Source organism: Anolis sagrei, chromosome 5, assembly GCF_037176765.1.
Source record: "Anolis sagrei isolate rAnoSag1 chromosome 5, rAnoSag1.mat, whole genome shotgun sequence".
Lineage (NCBI taxonomy): Eukaryota > Metazoa > Chordata > Lepidosauria > Squamata > Dactyloidae > Anolis > Anolis sagrei.
The window spans coordinates 189,605,355-189,623,258 of NC_090025.1; the positions used below are offsets into that span (position 1 = coordinate 189,605,355).

Genomic DNA, 17,904 nt, shown 5'->3' on the forward strand with positions numbered 1-17,904 from the left:
GTCACTGAGAGGCAAAGTGAAATAGGGATAATGACTGATTATCAAAACAAAAAGCAAAGTAGGAGCTCGTTTGGCTGCTTGCACTGAGAAACTGGAAAGGTTGTGATGGAAATGTTTTGTCGTCACCATGACAACAGCCCAGGATCCACCCACGCAAGGGTCCCGGCTTAGAAATCCAGCAGCTGAAGCAAAGGGCTCCCATTTCCCACAGCTGCCCACATGCAAGGAAAGTCACAAAATATTAGAATTACAGATTCTAGGACACTTATTGAGTTCAGGCTCATCTATAGGACTTTTCACCACTGGGACCCCCTTCACATCCAGTCAGTAGTTTCCTTTGAGGTGCTTTAGTACATCCTTTTAACTATGCTGACTTTGCATTGTTGAGTGTAGCATCAATTATTACTGTCCTTACTGTCCTTAAATACCAATAATGCCAAATAGGAAGATACAATTCTGATTTTATTAAAAGGCAAATAAGATTATGAAGGCCATGACAGACTTTGTATTTCTAGGTGCAAAGATGACTGCAGATGCAGACTGTGGCCAGGAAATCAGAAGACGCTTACTTCTTGGGAGGAGAGCAATGTCCAGTCTCGATCAAATAGTGAAGAGTAGCGACATCAGACTGGCAACAAAGATCCATTGCCTAGTCAAAGCCATGGTATTCCCTGTAGTCACCTACGGATGTGAGAGCTGGACCTTAGGGAAGGCTGAGCAAAGGAAGATCGATGCTTTTGAGCTGTGGTGTTGGAGGAAAGTGCTGAGAGTGCCTTGGACTGCGAGAAGATCCAACCAGTCCATCCTCCAGGAAATAAAGCCCGGCTGCTCATTGGAAGGAAGGATACTAGAGACAAAGTTGAAGTACTTTGGCCACATCATGAAGAGACAGCAAAGCCTAGAGAAGACAATGATGCTGGGAAAAGTGGAAGGTAAAAGGAAGAGGGGCCGACCAAGGGCAAGATGGATGGATGGCATCCTTGAAGTGACTGGACTGACCTTGAAGGAGCTGGGGGTGGTGACGGCCAACAGGGACCTCTGGCGTGGGCTGGTCCATGAGGTCACAAAGAGTCGGAGACGAATGAACAAATGAACAACAACAAGATTATGAAAGCCAGTGCCATGTTGCACTGGGAGTTACTGATGAAGTATGAAACCTGAAGGGCCACAAAGAAGTCACATGATACCCCAACTGGGTCACCTTCCCCATTCATTCTCTAGCCCCATTCTGCCCAAACAGTCCATACAGACATCACTATAGATAAAATCTGTGCTCCTCTGCAGCAAATTCTGCATGCAAGAAAGCCAAATTCTGCATTCTACATAAATGATGAAAAAGAAGCCAATATAATCACACCTCTGACAAAGAAATTCCCCCTTAGTGCCCCTTTGCCTTCTTATCCTTTGTCTAACTCAGTGGTTTTCAACCTTCCTAATACTGTGACCCCTTAATACAGTTCTGCATGCTGTGGTGACCCCCAACCATAACATTATTTTTATTACTACTCCATAACTGTAATTTTGCTACTGGAATGATTCATAATGTAGATATCTGAAATGCAGGAGATATTTTCATTTAGTGGACCAAATTTAGCACAAATACCCATTACGTCCAAATTTGAATACTGATGGGGTTGGGACAAAGGATTAGGGTTCAGAATGTTCTCTGATTGTAGGTGAACTATAAATCCCAGCGGCTATAGCTCCCAAATGTCAAGGACTATTTCCCCAAAACCCCACCAGTGTTCACATTTGGCCATATTGAGTATTCATGCCAAGTTTGAACCAGATCCATCATCATTTGAGTCCACAGTGCTCTCTGGATGTAGGTGAACTACAACTCCAAAACTCAAGATCAGTGCCCCCCAAACCCTTCCAGTATTTTCTGTTGGTCATGGGAGTTCTGTGTGCCAAGTCTGGTTCAATTCCATTGCTGGTGGGGTTCAGAATGCTCTTTGATTGTAGGTAAGGTTTTATTTATTTCTCGTGTCAGGGCAGCCAGTCAATTATATTACATTTCTAACAGAACAAAGCAAACAAACAGACAGAATACAAAATTTGTGAGTTTGGTAGTTGATTAAATGTCCTTTAACCAGTATCTGGCCACTTGGAGTGCTTCTGGTGTTGCTGCAAGGAGGTCCTCTATGGTGCATGTGGCAGGGCTCAGGTTGCATTGCAGCAGGTGGTCAGTGGTTTGCTCTTCTCCACACTCGCATGTCGAGAATTCCACTTTGTGGCCCCATTTCTTGAGGTTGGCTCTGCATCTTGTGGTGCCAGAGCGCAGTCTGTTCAGTGCCTTCCAAGTCACCCAGTCCTCTGTGTGCCCAGGGGGGAGTCTCTCATTTGGTATCAGCCATGGATTGAGGTTCTGGGTTTGAACCTGCCACTTTTGGACTCTCGCTTGCTGAGGTGTTCCAGCGAGTGTCTCTGTAGATCTTAGAAAACGATTTCTAGATTTAAGTTGTTGACGTGCTGGCTGATACCCAAACAAGGGATGAACTGGAGATGTCTCTGCCTTGGTCCTTTCACTATTGGCTGCTACTTCCCGGCGGATGTCAGGTGGTGCAATACCAGCTAACCAGTGGTGTAGGGTGCAGACACCCCGTGATAATGCAGCATGTCTCATTAAGAGCCACATCCACTGTTTTAGTGTGGTGAGATGTGTTCCACACTGGGCATGCATACTCGGCAGCAGAGTAGCACAGTGCAAGGGCGGATGTCTTCACTGGTAGGTAAGGTAAAGGTAAAGGTTTTCCCTGACATTAAGTCCAGTCATGTCTGACTCTGGGGTGTGGTGCTCATCTCCATTTCTAAGATGAAGAACCGGCGTTGTCCATAGACACCTCCAAGGTCATGTGGGCCAGCATGACTGCTTGGAGCACCATTACCTTCCTGCCGGAGCGATACCTATTGATCTACTCACATTTGCATGTTTTCGAACTGCTAGGTTGGCTGACAGCAGAAGCTCACACCGCTCCCCAGAACTGAACCTGTGACCTTTCGGTCAACAAGCTCAGCAGCTCAGCGCTTTAACCCACTGCGCCACTGGGGGCCTCCAACTTTGATTGTAGGCAAACTATAAATCCTGGCAACAACCACTCCCAAATGACAAAATCAATCCCTTCCCAATCCCACCAGTTATCAAATTTGGGTATTTGTGCCAAATTTAGTCCAGTGTATGAAAATATATCCTGCATGTCAGATATTTACATTACATTAGCATTACATTAGCAAAATGACAGTAGCAAATAAAGTAGCAAAGAAAATAATGTTATGGTTGTTGTTTTTTTGTTGTATCAGGAGTGACCTGAGAAACTACAAGTCTCTTCTGGCGTGAGAGAATTGGCCGTCTGGAAGGACATTGCCCAGGGGACGCCCGGATGATTTGATGTTTTATCATCCTTGTGGGAGGCTTCTCTCATGTCCCGCATGAGGAGCTGGAGCTGATAGAGGGAACTCATCCACCTCTCCCCGGATTCGAACCTGCGACCTGTCGGTCTTCAGTCCTGCCGGCACAAGGGTTTAACCCACTGTGCCACCGAGGGCTCTAATGTTATAGTTGGGGGTCACCACAACATGAGGGACTGCATTACGGGGTCACAGCATTAGGAGAGCTGAGAAACAGTGCTTTACACACTGATAGATTCTTAGAGAGCTGTTCTCTTGGGGGTTTAAAATCATTTTTATTTGCAGTTTTCCCACTTTTATGGGAGTCCTTTGCACTTAAACCCCAAGAAAGTTGAGGTCCTACTGTATTTTCAGTTTTGAACAAAAGGGCTGCTGAAATGTTAAACTACTCATCCTTTTAGGTGACACAGAAATCAACCCCTATTATTTCCATGTTATTTCTGCCTTTGGTTCCTCTACTTCAAGAACTGGGATATACCTGTATTGCTAAAAGTTTTTTGCAAAACCTGTTTCAATTTCCATTGGAATAGGGAGGAGCAAAAGCCATGAAGCAATGAGCCAAAATCCACATATTCTTCCCCAAATCTAAAGGTCTTTTTTAGCTCCTGTAGTAGGAGCCCCCAGTGGCGCAGTGGGTTAAAGCCCTGTGCCGGCAGGACTGAAGACTGACAGATCGCAGGTTCAAATCTCATCAGCTGGAGCTGATGAGCTCCCTCTATCAGCTCCAGCTCCTCATGCGGGGACATGAGAGAAGCCTCCCACAAGGATGATAAAACATCAAATCATCCGGGTGTCCCCTGGGCAACATCCTTGCAGACGGCCAATTCTCTCACACCAGAAGCGACTTGTAGTTTCTCTGGTTGCTCCTGACACGACCAAAAAAAGCTCCTGTAGTTCTATTAAGAGTATCCAGACACGTTTAACAAGCCTCCCATTACAGTCTTACAGGTTATGAACTCTAAATAAGTTCTTCACAATGCATTCCAAGATTTCCTGGGTGTCAAATCCTACTGACCTTTAGCATGCTCTGCATGTGCAAACCATTCCTGTTTCTACATCTAATGTGTAATGTTTGCTTGGAGTTTATTTGGATACCTGGGAAATGGCTGCATGAACAAGAGAGAAATATCCTGAGCAGGCATGCCTTATTTTGCGGCACTTCTGTGACCCCTGTTTATCTATTTCAGTCCAAAACACCTGAGGAATCCTTTGTGGTTTAAACTAAAGCACACCCTTGAGAAATATGAGGAGAGACTGTTTCTCTTTCCACACTGAAAGCAAGGCAATATAATGCAATTTTCCATTTGGTAGCCACCACTGCCACCCAGCGGAACAATGGGAGAAAACACCAAAAAATATAAGCTTTTTTAAAAAAAATCATGTCAGAAGAAAAAATGAGAACATACTACATGTATTACCATCCTGCTGGGAGGCTTCTCTCATGTCCTCGCATGGGAAGCTAGGGTTGACAGATGGGAACTCACCCCGTCTCCCGGATTCAAGCCTTCAACCTTCAGGTCAACACTTCAGCCAACAAAAGGGTTTAACCCATTGTGTTGTGGAAGGCTTTCATGTCCAGAACCACTGGGTTGCTGTGAGTTTTCTGGGCTGTATGCCCATGTACCAGAAGCATTCTCTCCTGACGTTTTGCCAGCATCTATGGCAGGCATCCTCAGAGGTTGCGAGGTCTTTTGGAAACTAGGCAAGTGAGGCTTATATATCTGTGGAATGTCCAGGGTGGGAGAAAGAACTCTTTGTCTGTTTGAGGCAAGTGTGAATGCTGCAATTGATCGTCTTGATTAGCATTGAAAAGCCTTGCACCTTCAAGGCTTGGCTGCTTACTGCCCGTGGGAATCCTTTGTTGGGAAGTGATTAGCTGGCCCTGATTGTTTCTTGTCTGGAATTCCCCTATTTTTGAGCGCTGTTATTTCTTGATTTTAGAGTTTTGTAATACTGATAGCCAGATTTTGTACATTTTCATGGTTTCCTCCTTTCTGTTGAAATTGTCTACATGCTTGTGGATTTCAGTGGCTTCTCTGTGTAGTCTGACATGGTGGTTGTTAAGAGTAGTCCAACATTTCTGTGCTCTCAAAGAATAGGCTGTGTCCAGGTTGGTTCATCAGGTGCTTTGCTATTGCTGACTTCTCAGGTTGAATTAGTCTGCAGTGCCTTTCATGCTCATGTTTGGGCAACGCTGCTGCGTTTGGTGGTCCCTATGTAGACTCCTCCACAGTTACATGGTATACGGTAGACTCCTGCAGAGGTGAGAGGATCCCTCTTGTCTTTTGTTGAATGTAGCTTTTGTTGAATTTTCTTAGAAGTCTACCATATACTAAGTCATTGCAAACTGTTTGTAACAATACTGCAATTCCAGTTAAAGTAGATAATGACACAACCAGGCTAAGAGAACCCAACAGTCTAATAAGGGAAGCACCCTATGTTGTAATCACAGTTTGATCTCAGTAGAGTTGTTGTTTTTTGCACATACCCTTCATTAAGAGGGTAGAGATGGATATCTGAACATACTTTCTAGGGAAAGCTTGCAACAAGAGGACTGGGTTTGACTTACCATACTCTCCAAAGACAAGAAGCGAGTAGTTCCGCATCTCCACAATCCAGGACACCACCTTCACACCAATCCAGATTACCAGCATTCCCAAAGTGGCATCCAAGAGGAAATTAATCAGGTAGCTATAGAAAAAAAGGATAAAAACTCACACTATAACAACATTGAATGCTGAGGCAGGTCCTTGGGCTCAAAGAAACCTTATGTTAAATCCTTCTTTGCTTCCTTCCACATTTATTCATTGCCTCTTGGCCCACCACAGTCCCCAATGCAACACACAATGTACAGAAACACTAAACATTGATTAAAGCACTACAGATTTATCTTTAACATAGCTCTAAAACAGTGTTTTTCAACCTGGGGTCAGGACCCCTGGGGGGTCATGAGAAGGTTTCAGAAGGGTCATCAAAGACCACCAGAAAACAAAGTATTTTCTGTTGGTCATGGGGGTTCTGTGTGGGAAGTTTGGCCCTATTCTATCATTGGTAGGGTTCAGAATGCTCTTTGACTATCGGTAAACTATAAATCCCAGCATCTACAACTCCCAAATGTCAAGGTGTATTTTCCCAAACTCCGCCAGTGTTCACATTTGGGCATATTGAGTATTCGTGTCACATTTGGTCCAGATCCATCATTGTTTGAGTTCCAAGTGCATCTGGATGTAAATGAACTACAACTCCAAAACTCAAGGTCAATACCCACCAAACCCTTCCAGGATTTTCTGTTGGTCATGGGAGTTCTGTGTGCCAAGTTTGGTTCAGTTCTATCATTGGTGGAGTTCAGAATGCTCTTTGATTGTAGGTGAACTATAAATCTCAGTAACTACAACTCCCAAATGACAAAATCAATGTGGCCCCAACTCCACCAGTATTCAAATGTGGGCTATGGAGTATTTGTGCAAAATTTGGTCCAGTGAATGAAAATACATCCTGTGTATCAGATATTTACATTACAATTCATAATAGGAGCAAAATTACAGTTATGAAGTAGCAACAAAAATAATGTTATGGTTGGGGGTCACCACAACACGAAGAACTGTATTAAGGGGTCGTGGCATTAGGAAGGTTTCTGAACCACTGCTCTAAAACAAGGGGAACTGGATTTCCAAATGCCTGGAGACCTTCAGACTCCTTCCTCTCCCACTTTCCCTCTAAGTCTTTTCACCTATTTGAATATTTCAGCTTGCAACAATATCACAACCAGATAAACTGGAGTGGAGAATATGTAGCCAACAAATCACACATTGCACCCAGGGCTCTGCCTTGCCTTGTATTTGAATGTCCAAATACTAGAAACAAAACTAACACCTTCCTCTCATGTCCTGAGTGGGTTTGTTATCTCCAGTATCTTATTTTTTTCAGGAAAAGACCTTGGAGACATCAAAAGAAACATAGTTCCAGGTTTCAGAGCATTCTGGTTTTTGGAATACTTCAGAAAGGAGGCTCAGCCTATATGCAATTTAGGGTGATAATGATGCTGCATAAAGTAAAAGTAGAGGGTGCGGCTGCATTTTTAAACAACTTCACCTGTATCAGCAGGAAGTCGATGTCCTCACCCAGAGAGCATGCTCACTTTATGATGAAGACAAAACCAAAGCACTTCTGGTTTTAAAATGGAGATGTGTACTGTTTAAGTATGAATCGGTCTTAACTGAAGTATTCACAAATGTATGTGTGTGTGTGTGTGTGTGTGTACACACACATACACACACAATAGACTTGACACTTTTGAACTGTGGTGCTGGAGGAAAATTTTGAGTGTGCCTTGGACCACAAGAAGATCCATCCAGTCCATACTTCAGGAAATAAAGCCCGACTGCTCATTGAAGTAAAGGATATTAGGGGCAAAGATGAAGTACTTTGGCCACATCATGAGAAGACAGGAAAGCTTGGAGAAGACAATGATGCTGGGGAAAATGGAAGGAAAAAGGAAGAAAGGCTGACCAAGGGCAAGATGGATGGATAGTATCCTTGAAGTGATTGGCTTGACTCTGAAGGAGCTGGGGGTGACGGCCAACAAGGAGCTCTGGCGTGGGCTGGTCCATGAGGTCATGAAGAGTCAGAAGCGACTGAACTAATAAACAACAACAACACTAGTCTTGAGCTTGGATCCGTTTTTAGCTGCTCCATTTGGCCAATCCAGCTTCTTTGGTTTGTTCAAGTACCCAAAATGGCAAGGGCCCAGTCCAAATGGATTCCCAGCTGAAACAGGACCACGCAGCAGCCATCCTGGCTCCTCCTCCCCTATTTGATGCTGGAAACCATAAAGGTTCGTGATGACTGGCAGGCACTATTATTTATTTATTTATTTACAGTATTTTTATCCCACTCTTTTCAGCCCCAAGGCGACTCAGGGCAGTGTACAGATTGGCAACAATTAGATGCCATAACATACATAAATATCAAATAAAAACATTTAATATCACACAGTAAAATCCACATAAAACCAATGCGCAGATTTTGTTTCCTCTATTTCCTTCAGTACCTTCGGTACTTCGGGAGCTTGTAACAGCAAGGGCTCGCCTGGTATGAAAACCCGCCTGACACAAAAGCAAGTGGGAGCCAATCTCGGGTCCTCCACTCCTATTCTGCATCACAGTTGAAATTTTTTGATTTTCTATTTTTATCTTGATTCTTTTTATGTAGTGGGACTGACTAGGAGTTGGGGAACTGAGGGAGGGTGGGTTGGGTGCCCACACGTTTGGGGGCTTGGAGAATCGCCCTTTTAACTTCTTTATCTCTTTCCCTTCCTCTCCTTCAGAAAATACTTCTAAAAGATTATTATTAGTAGTAGTAGTAATAGCAATCCCAGCAAACAAAAAGAGAAGCCTGCCTCTCCTCTAGAGTAGAAAGTAGAAACAGCTTTAAAAAAGCAAACCCCCAAGCAGAAAGGAGATTGCAGGCAGCAGAGAAAACAGAGGGGATGTTTAAGGTAGTCCAGGGAAGATAGCTCCAGGTCATCACTCTCCTTCCTTGAGCCTCCTTAAAATGCCTTCGAAAGCTATGTGGTCTGCTGCTGGTGCATTTATGCCTACCTCGCCTCTAGAGTAGAGACAGCTTTAAGAAGCATTAAACCCAGTCGACCACCTGTCAGGACTGCTTTGTGCTTTTCCTGGATGGCAGAATTGGGCTTGGCTGGATGGTCCTAGTAGTATCTTCCAACTCCATGATTTTATGATACATCATGTCATAACTAGGAGCTGTACTTGAATACTAAATGTTAACACCATATAGCATTAACATTCAGGAAGTATTATGTTCACCAGAGTTATAGTTTTACAAGGTATTTCGCCTTCTCTTCTGGTGCCTCACCGAACTACAACTTCCAGGATACCATAGCATCTAATAATGGAATAATGTCCCTGAGATCTAATAATTCCCAATGAACAGCAAACTCACAGAGAGCATGGATCTTCTTCTGCAAGGTCAGACAGGAAGACGTTGGCAAAGTGGATGAACGCAGCTCCTATGGCTTGCTTTGAAGTATCATAAAACCTGGAAAGAGTTTGAAATGAGTAATGAAAAAGCATTAACTTAATCAAAAGCAAAAAAACCCTTGCTGGATCAAATAATTATTTATTTTTATTTTTATTTACCATATTTATACCCCGCCCTTCTCACCCCGAATGGGACTCGGAGAGGCTTACAAAGTGGCAACAATTCAATGCCGTATGAACAAACATGGAAAAACAATAGGCATATACATTAAACCATAAAAGTTAGGAAAAAAACACCTATGCATTCATTATTAAAAACACACAAATGTTTGCAATGTTTTGGTGTTTTGACTGTGCTGTGACACATCTTGAGCCACGAGAAGAGTAAGAAATAAAATTATTGTTGTCACTCTGTCTGATATCGCTTTGGCAGTGATTGGCATGGATTGACAGACAGCTTGGTCGATGCCTGGATCCAAGACCTGTGTGCTTGAATCAGCCATAGCCTTCTTTCCCAATATAAACATATTTTGTGCTGGCGTTACATAGGGCAAACTCACTCCTGGACACTAAGCAAGAGAGCACTTTGAGGATCAGGTGAGATACCTCCATCTCCTACCCTGACCTTTCTGAGCTGCTGTTGATTCTGGTGAAGTTCCCGGCACTTGCAACGGGGGAAGACCTTCTGCACCAGCATCTTCACCATGAAGAAGTCAACGGCGTCCACATAGATGTGCTACCTCATTTCATGTAAGTCCTCTCCCTCTGGGTGCAGGAAGAGGTGGCAATGGGCAGGCGTTCCATCCCTTCCAGCCCTTCCGAAGGGACGGTGTGCTGGTATGGCTGTACCAGGAGCTCCAACTTCCTTTTCTTTCTTTGAGTGTTTGCATGTATTCCAAGGTTCCATGCATTTTGCAATAAGGTGGCTTCCCTTGGTTTGCAATTATAAGGCCAATGACCCATGAATTATCATTAGGTTTTTTAGTTCCGCCCCTTTCCCCAGGGTTCAGGAAGGAAAGGGAGCCATTTTAGCTCAGTCTTACAGTTGACAGCTTAGCTACAGGACGTGAATCAGTTCCACCTGTAGAGAAGCTTCATTTCTTTCGAAATTCCGGGGAAAACAGTTCCAAAGGACTCCAGCTGGAGAATCTACAAAGCCTTGGCTGGTAGGTCTACTCGGGACCCAAGAAGCAGTTTGGAGCTGGGAGTAGGGCCCACACCAGCAAAGTTTAGAAAGTAGATTGCCCAAGGAGGGGTTAAAAGGGGTTTTCCTCTTAAAGAAAAGAAACAGTTCACGAAGCCAGTTGCCTGTCCTTTGTGGACAAGATTAAGAAAGCCACCAGTTGATTCAAAGCCTTGAAGTATTTGTTTGACCTGTTGAAGATCTGAGAAGTATTTGATTTATTGTCGAAGGCTTTCATGGCCGGAATCACTGGGTTGTTGTAGGTTTTTTCGGGCTATATGGCCATGGTCTAGAGCAATTATGGGCAACCTTTTGAGTTTGGTGTGTCAATACTCGCCAAAAAACCGAGCATAACTCGAGTGGGGTGTCACTTCGAGAAAAACCCATAATTTCATGATATTTATAGTTTAATAACAAAAATATATTATTGTAATATATTATTAACTGTATTTAATAAACCAAAAACTAATTATTTAAGTTACCTGCTTTTTCTATAATGCCATATATCTCGGCATTATAGAAAAATGCTGGTGTAGGAGCCGAGGATGAAATGTCCTTCTTGGGATGCGCCCCCATCTTCTCTGTATGCGGCCACATGCGGCTGTGTGTCATCGAAAATGGCTACGCGTGTCAGTGCTGACACACATGTCATAGGTTCGCCATCATGGGTCTAGAGGCATTCTCTCCTGACGTTTCGCTTGCATCTATGGCAAGCATCACTACCTCTGATGATGCTTGCCATAGATGCAAGCGAAACGTCAGGAGAGAATGCCTCTAGACCAGTGGTTCTCAACCTGGGGTCCCCAGATATTTTTGGCCTACAACTCCCAGAAATCCTAACAGCTGATAAACTGGCTGAGGTTTTTGGGAGTTGTAGGCCAAAAACACCTGGGGACCCCAGGTTGAGAACCACAGCTCTAGACCATGGCCATATAGCGCGAAAAAACCTACAACAACCCAAGTATTTGATTGTTTTGTTGAAGACCTAAGCAATATTCAAGGATTTTGTTAAACCTTTCAAGCTTCTAAAGACTTTGTATAGGAAAATCCTTAGGGCCTCTCAGCTGAGGCACCACGGCTTCCCGCTGGGCACAAAGAACACGTCCTGTTCAAAAGCCAATTGCTATAGGCCCAGCGCGTGACAGCACAGACGGGAAGATCATAGGTAGACCTTAAGAAAATGTTAATGGTTTGGACAACCATCTTTCCCAAGTTCTGACAAAAGGCTTATCTACCACACTGGAATCCAGAAACATGCCTCAAAATGCTGAAGAAATATGGTTGCTTTTTTTTTCGTGGGACCTCTTGAGGCTACCTACAATTTCCAGAAAACCCCAGTCAGCATGGTCAGTGACTGATAAATCCTAAAAGCTGAAAGCCAAAAAAGCTAATATCCCCATATATTTAGGAAGCTATTCACATAGAGATGGTAATCACACGCTGCAGTCTGAAGAGGTACAGCCCAAAAAAGTCCAGTCTTCCCTATTAACTCATAATTCTCATCTTCTCGTCATGTACCCTGTGCAACTATAGTCTCAAAAATGAGTAATGCTTCATAGTCTGAAATCAAATACTAAGACTCACAAATAGGTTTGTTTTCATCATGATTTTGGTAAAAGGAAGAAGTACAAACATCTTACCATATTCTCCAGGGCCGTCTCTCTTCTTTAGGTTCCTTAAATCGTTTCACTGTAAAGAGATAATGAGAGAAGACCGTTTTGGAAAGGCTACTGGAGAACCTCAACACATAGTCAGCCTCCACATTTGTGGATCTGATTAGAGGATTTGGTTAGCCACATATGCTATTAAAATGTTGGAATCTCTAGGTCCTCCAGGGCAATTGTGTGCTGGAAGGTGTTTGTATAGTTGTGCTGGAAGACCTAGAAATTCCTAATGGAAATATCTCTCTAGGAATCCTTATGGAGAGATTTTCATTAGGAATTATATGAGCCAGCAAAATTTGGAGAAGGCAGATCTTCCTGGAAAAGTGTTCTCCCAGGTAGAAAAACAGCTAGAGGTGATTCCTAGAGAGATTATTCCTATGAGAATAAACGCAGGCTATTAACACTTTAACTGCCAAGGCTCAATGCTTTGGATTCATGGAAGTTGTAGATCAGTGAATCACCAGGATGCTTTAACCCATGGGTTCACAAATTTTTTCAGCTGCGGAGCCCTTTTTGAAGTAAAAGTTTCTTGTGGAGCCCCAAGAAATGTTTATATATTAAACTAGCTGTACCCGCCATGCTTTGCTGTGGCCAACCTTCCCTCTTTCTCTCCTTCATTCCCCCCTTCCCTCCCTCTTTCCTTCCTTCCCGTCTTTCCTTCTCTTCTTTCTTCCTTCTCTATTTCTTTCCTTCCTTCCCCCTTTTCTTTCTCTTCTGCTGTCTCTTTTCTTCCTTTTCTCTTTCCTTCTTTCCTTTGCTCCCTCTTTCCTTCCTTCTTTCCCTTTTTTCTTTCCTTCTCTCCTTCCTTCCTTCTCTAACTTTCCTTCTTTCCCCTTTTTCCTTCCCTCCCTCTTTCTCTTTCTTCCTTCTCTACCTCTTTGCTTCCTTCCTTCTCTCTTTGCTTCCATGCTTCCTTCTCCCTTTCCTTCTTTCTTTCCCTCCCTCTTTCTTTTCTTTCTTTCTTTCTTTTCTCCCCTTCCCTCCCTCTTTCTTCCCTTTTTTCTGTATTGTCATTTAGCTTTTCGTCATTTAGCTTTGGGGGGCTTTTTAAGTCCCTTCTGCTGTGTTTTTCTGTGTTTTTATGAGTGAAGAACAGACATTGGGTTGTTAGGTGTCTTGTGTCCAAATTTGGTGTCCATTCCCCCAGTGGTTTTTGAGTTCTGTTAATCCCACAAACTAACATTACATTTTTATTTATATAGATTATATATAATGTATGCATGTAGGGTATATCAGACATGGGCCAGGCTGGTGGCAGGTAGATGGAAAGTGTTTGTGTGAACTAACTCACACAGTGCAAAAAAAAAAAAAAAGGAAGGAAGGAAAAAATACAATATTTAAAATGAAGAACAGTTTTAACCAACATAAACTTAACAGTATTTCAGTGGAATGCCATCCAGTCCAACCCCCTTCTGCTATGCATGAAAAACACAATCCAAGCACCCCCAACAGATAGCCATCTAACCTTTGTAATAATAATAATAATAATAATAATAATAATAATAATAATAATTTCCAGTGAATCATCTGGGCCACAGAGTTGTGTCTTTGTTTGTAGTCCGTCTGCGATTTTCTTGCAACAGCTGAGGATATGGTCCATGGTTTCATCAGCTTCCTTGCACAGTCTGCATTTTGGGTCATCTGCTGATTTTTCAATCCTGGCCTTAATTGCATTGGTTCTGATGGCTTGCTCCTGGGCTGCAAGAATCAGCCTTCTTTTGTCTCCTTCTTCAGGATTTCATTCGTGAGCCATAACCAGGTCCTCCCCTTGTCAACTTTTCCTTCAATCTTCTTAAGGAATTGCCCATGTAAGGCTTTGTTGTGCCAGCTGTCACCTCTGGTTTGGAGTGCAGTTTTCTTGTACTGACTCTTTGTCTATTGTGCTTTGAGAAATTTCCGATTATTGACTTAAATTAAAGCAGGTTCTTGGCTTTCCTTGACGTATTCTGCCAGGGCGTGTTTTTCTTCAACTGCTTGTTTGACTTGTAAAAGTCCTCTGCCCCCAGACTTTCTAGGCATCACGATTGTGGGAAATAAAAAAGTCTGGATTATTGATGTCTCCATACCGGGTGACAGTCGCATTGAGGAAAAACAACAGGAAAAACTCAGCCGCTATCAAGACCTCAAAATCGAACTACAAAGGTTCTTGCATAAACCAGTACAGGTGGTCCCAGTGGTCATTGGTGCACTGGGTGCCGAGCCAAAAGATCTCAGCCGGCATTTGGAAACAATAAATATTGACAACATTGCGATCTGTCAACTGCAAAAGGTCACCTTATTTGGATCTGCGCACATCATTCGAAAATACATCACACAGTCCTAGACGCTTGAGAAGTGTTTGACTTGTGATTTAGTGATACAAAATCCAGCATATAGATCTCGTTTGCTGTGACATACTGTGCTTTTGTGTCAATAATAATAATAATTTATCATACTTGTACCCCACCCTTCTCTACCCCGACAGGGAGACTCAAGACGGCTTACAATGGAACAAAGTTGTTCCTCAACACAATCACCTAAACATTTCAAAAATTGCAACATATTAGATAGAGTTAAAACAGATATAAAAAGTTAAAAACTTAAAAAACACACCATCCAAGTTCATGGTCTGAGTCTGTCCCAAGGTCAATTGCACAAGGTTTCGATTCAAAAATACTGCATTGCTTTAGTTTCCAAAAGCCTGCTCACAGCCAGGTTTTGACTCTTTTCCTAAAGGCCAGTAGGGAGGGAGTTGATAGCGAGGGAGTTCCACAACCGAGGGGCCACCACTGAGAAAGACAACTCCCATGACCAACAGAAAATACTGTGTATTGTCGAAGGCTTTCATGGCCAGAATCACTAGGTTGTTCTAAGTTTTTTCAGGCTATATGGCCATGTTCTGGAGGCATTCTCTCCTGACGTTTCGCCTGCATCTATGGCAAGCATCCACAGAGTTAGTGGAGGATGCTTTCCATAGATGCAGGTGAAACGTCAGGAGAGAATGCCTCTAGAACATGGCCATATAGCCCGAAAAAACCTAGAACAGCCCAGAAAATACTGTGCTTTCTGATAGTCTTTGGCGACCCCTCTAACACCCCCTTGAAACCTTCCCCCCAGGGGTCGTGACCCCCAGGTTGAGAAACACTGGTGTAGATGAGCCCTAAGATGTTGCTTTTACAGCCTACTACTTTTTGGGTTGCCCCACTGAAACAAATGCCCTGGCTGCTCTAAGCCCCCATAATTCTGTCTGAAGCTCACCAATGCAAGAGCCATCTCCAAATCATTGCCCTGTTAAGTAGTTAATTATTTTTTTCTAATGTGCTCTCTTTTATCTTTTAATACAGCCGCTTTAGTGCTTGTGATAATTACACTGCCTCTGATAACTCTCTTAAATCTAATGAGGCGTGACGAGACCTGCTCAACATGGCATCACATCATTAACTCGCTTCCTTTAGAAGTTGTCATCTTATCACACTCCGCAACTGTGTTTTTGAGCTTTGGCAGCTCTGGTTCCACAAAGTGTCACTTCCCATTACAGCAAAGATTTAAGGAGAGAAAAAATATATCCTCAGATCTTCTGCCAAACTAAGAATGAAGTGCCCCCCCCCCCCCAAAATCCTGAATGATAAAGTTCCCTGAATCATAGAATCAAAGAGTTGGAAGAGACCTCATGGGCCATCCAGTCCAACCCCATTCTGCCAAGAAGCAGGAATATTGCATTCAAATCACCCCTGACAGATGGCCATCCAGCCTCTGTTTAAAAACTTCCAAAGAAGGAGCCTCCACCACACTCCGAGAGTTCCACTGCTGAATGGCTCTCACACTCAGGAATTTCTTCCTCGTGTTCAGATGGAATCTCCTCTTTTGTAGTTTGAAGCCATTGTTCCGCGTCCTAGTCTCCAGGGAAGCAGAAAACAAGCTTGCTCCCTCCTCCCTGTGGCTTCCTTTCACATTTTTATACATGGCTATCATATCCCCTCTCAGCCTTCTCTTCTTCAGGCTAAACATGCCCAGCTCTTTAAGCCGCTCCTCATAGGGCTTGTTCTCCAGACCCTTGATCATTTTAGTCGCTCTCCTCTGGACACATTCCAGCTTGTCAATATCTCTCTTGAATTGTAGTGCCAAGAATTGGACACAGTATTCCAGGTGTGGTCTAACCAAAGTGGAATAGAGCTTGGGGAGCATTACTTCCCTAGACACTATGCTCCTCTTGATGCAGGCCAAAATCCCATTGGCTTTTTTTGCTGCCACATCACATTGTTGGCTCATGTTTAACTTGTTGTCCAAGGACTCCAAGATCTTTTCACACGTACTGCTCTCGAGCCAGGCATTGTCCCCCATTCTGTATCTTTGCATTTCGTTTTTCCTGCCAAAGTGGAGAATCTTGCATTTGTCACTGTTGAACTTCATTTTGTTAGTTTTGGCCCATCTCTCTAATCTGTCAAGATAGTTTTGTATCCTGCTCCTGTCCTCTGGAGTATTGGCTATCCCTCCCAATTTGGTGTCTGACTTTCTTAGCAAAATGCTGGAATATCCATTCAATTCAATTCAATCTCTCTCATAAAAATTAGTGGTTCCCATCGAATTCTATGGAAGACTGTGCAAGGAGTTGCTATCAAAGGCACACCTTGCTGCTGTGATAACAGTTTTCCAGGATGCATCTACACTATAGAATGATTGCAGTTTAACATCACTTTAATGGCTCAGTTCAAATGAATGCTGAAATCTCTGGAAACAAAGATAACAACATGGAGACTGTCATATTTCCAGAATGGGGAACAATGCCTGGCTCGACAGCAGTACGTATGAAAAAGATCTTGGAGTCTTCATGGACAGCAAGTTAAACATGAGGCAACAATGTCATGCGGTGGCAAAAAAAGCCAATAGGACCTCACAACGTCTGAGGATGCCGCCACAGATGTAGGCAAAACATCAGGAGATAATGCTTCTAGAACATGGCCATAGGTTGGTAAAGTTAAAGATTGTCCACTGACATTATGTCCAGTCATGTCTGACTCTGGGGTGTGGTGCTCATCTCCATTACTAAGCTGAAGAGCCGGTGTTGTCCGTAGACACCTCCAAGGTCATGTGGCCGGCATGACAGCATGGAGAGCCATTACTTTCCCGCCGGAGTGGTACCTATTGATCTACTCACATTTGCATGTTTTCGAACTGCTAGGTTGGCAGAAGCTAGGGCTGACAGCGGAAGCTCATGCCGCTCCCCGGAATCAAACCTGCGACCTTTTGGTCAACAAGCTCAGCAGCTCAGCGCTTTAACCCACTGCGCTACCGGTGGCTCCCAAGAACATGGCCATACAACCTGAAAAATCTACAACAACACAAAGCCAATGGGATTTTGGCCTGCATGAATAGGAATATATTGTCTGGATCCAGGGAAGACATGCTACCCCTCTCTTCTGCCTTAGTCAGACCACACCAGGAATCACACTGTGTCCAATTCTGGGCACTGCAATTGAAGGGAGATGTTGACAAGCTTGAATGTGTTCAGAGGAGGGCGACTCACATAATCAAGGGACTGGAGAACAAGCCCTATGAGGAGCGGCTTAAAGAGCTGGGCATGTTTAGCCTGCAGAAGAGAAGGCTGAGAGAAGACATGATGAAAGCCATGTATCAAGATGTGAGAGGAAGTCATGGGGTGGAGGGAGAA

General features: G+C 43.6%; 1 protein-coding gene across 1 annotated transcript in view; it reads right to left on the reverse strand.

The window, feature by feature from the left end:
* LOC132777338 (store-operated calcium entry regulator STIMATE-like) overlaps positions 1 to 17,904 on the reverse strand; it is a 66,986-nt gene that overhangs the window by 32,139 nt on the left and 16,943 nt on the right. The window contains exons 2-4 of the mRNA XM_060779686.2: positions 12,234 to 12,282; positions 9,373 to 9,468; positions 5,978 to 6,099 (exon numbers count right to left, since the gene is read on the reverse strand). Of these exons, the coding sequence (XP_060635669.2) occupies positions 5,978 to 6,099; positions 9,373 to 9,468; positions 12,234 to 12,282 (267 nt within the window). The remainder of the gene's footprint in view (positions 1 to 5,977; positions 6,100 to 9,372; positions 9,469 to 12,233; positions 12,283 to 17,904) is intronic.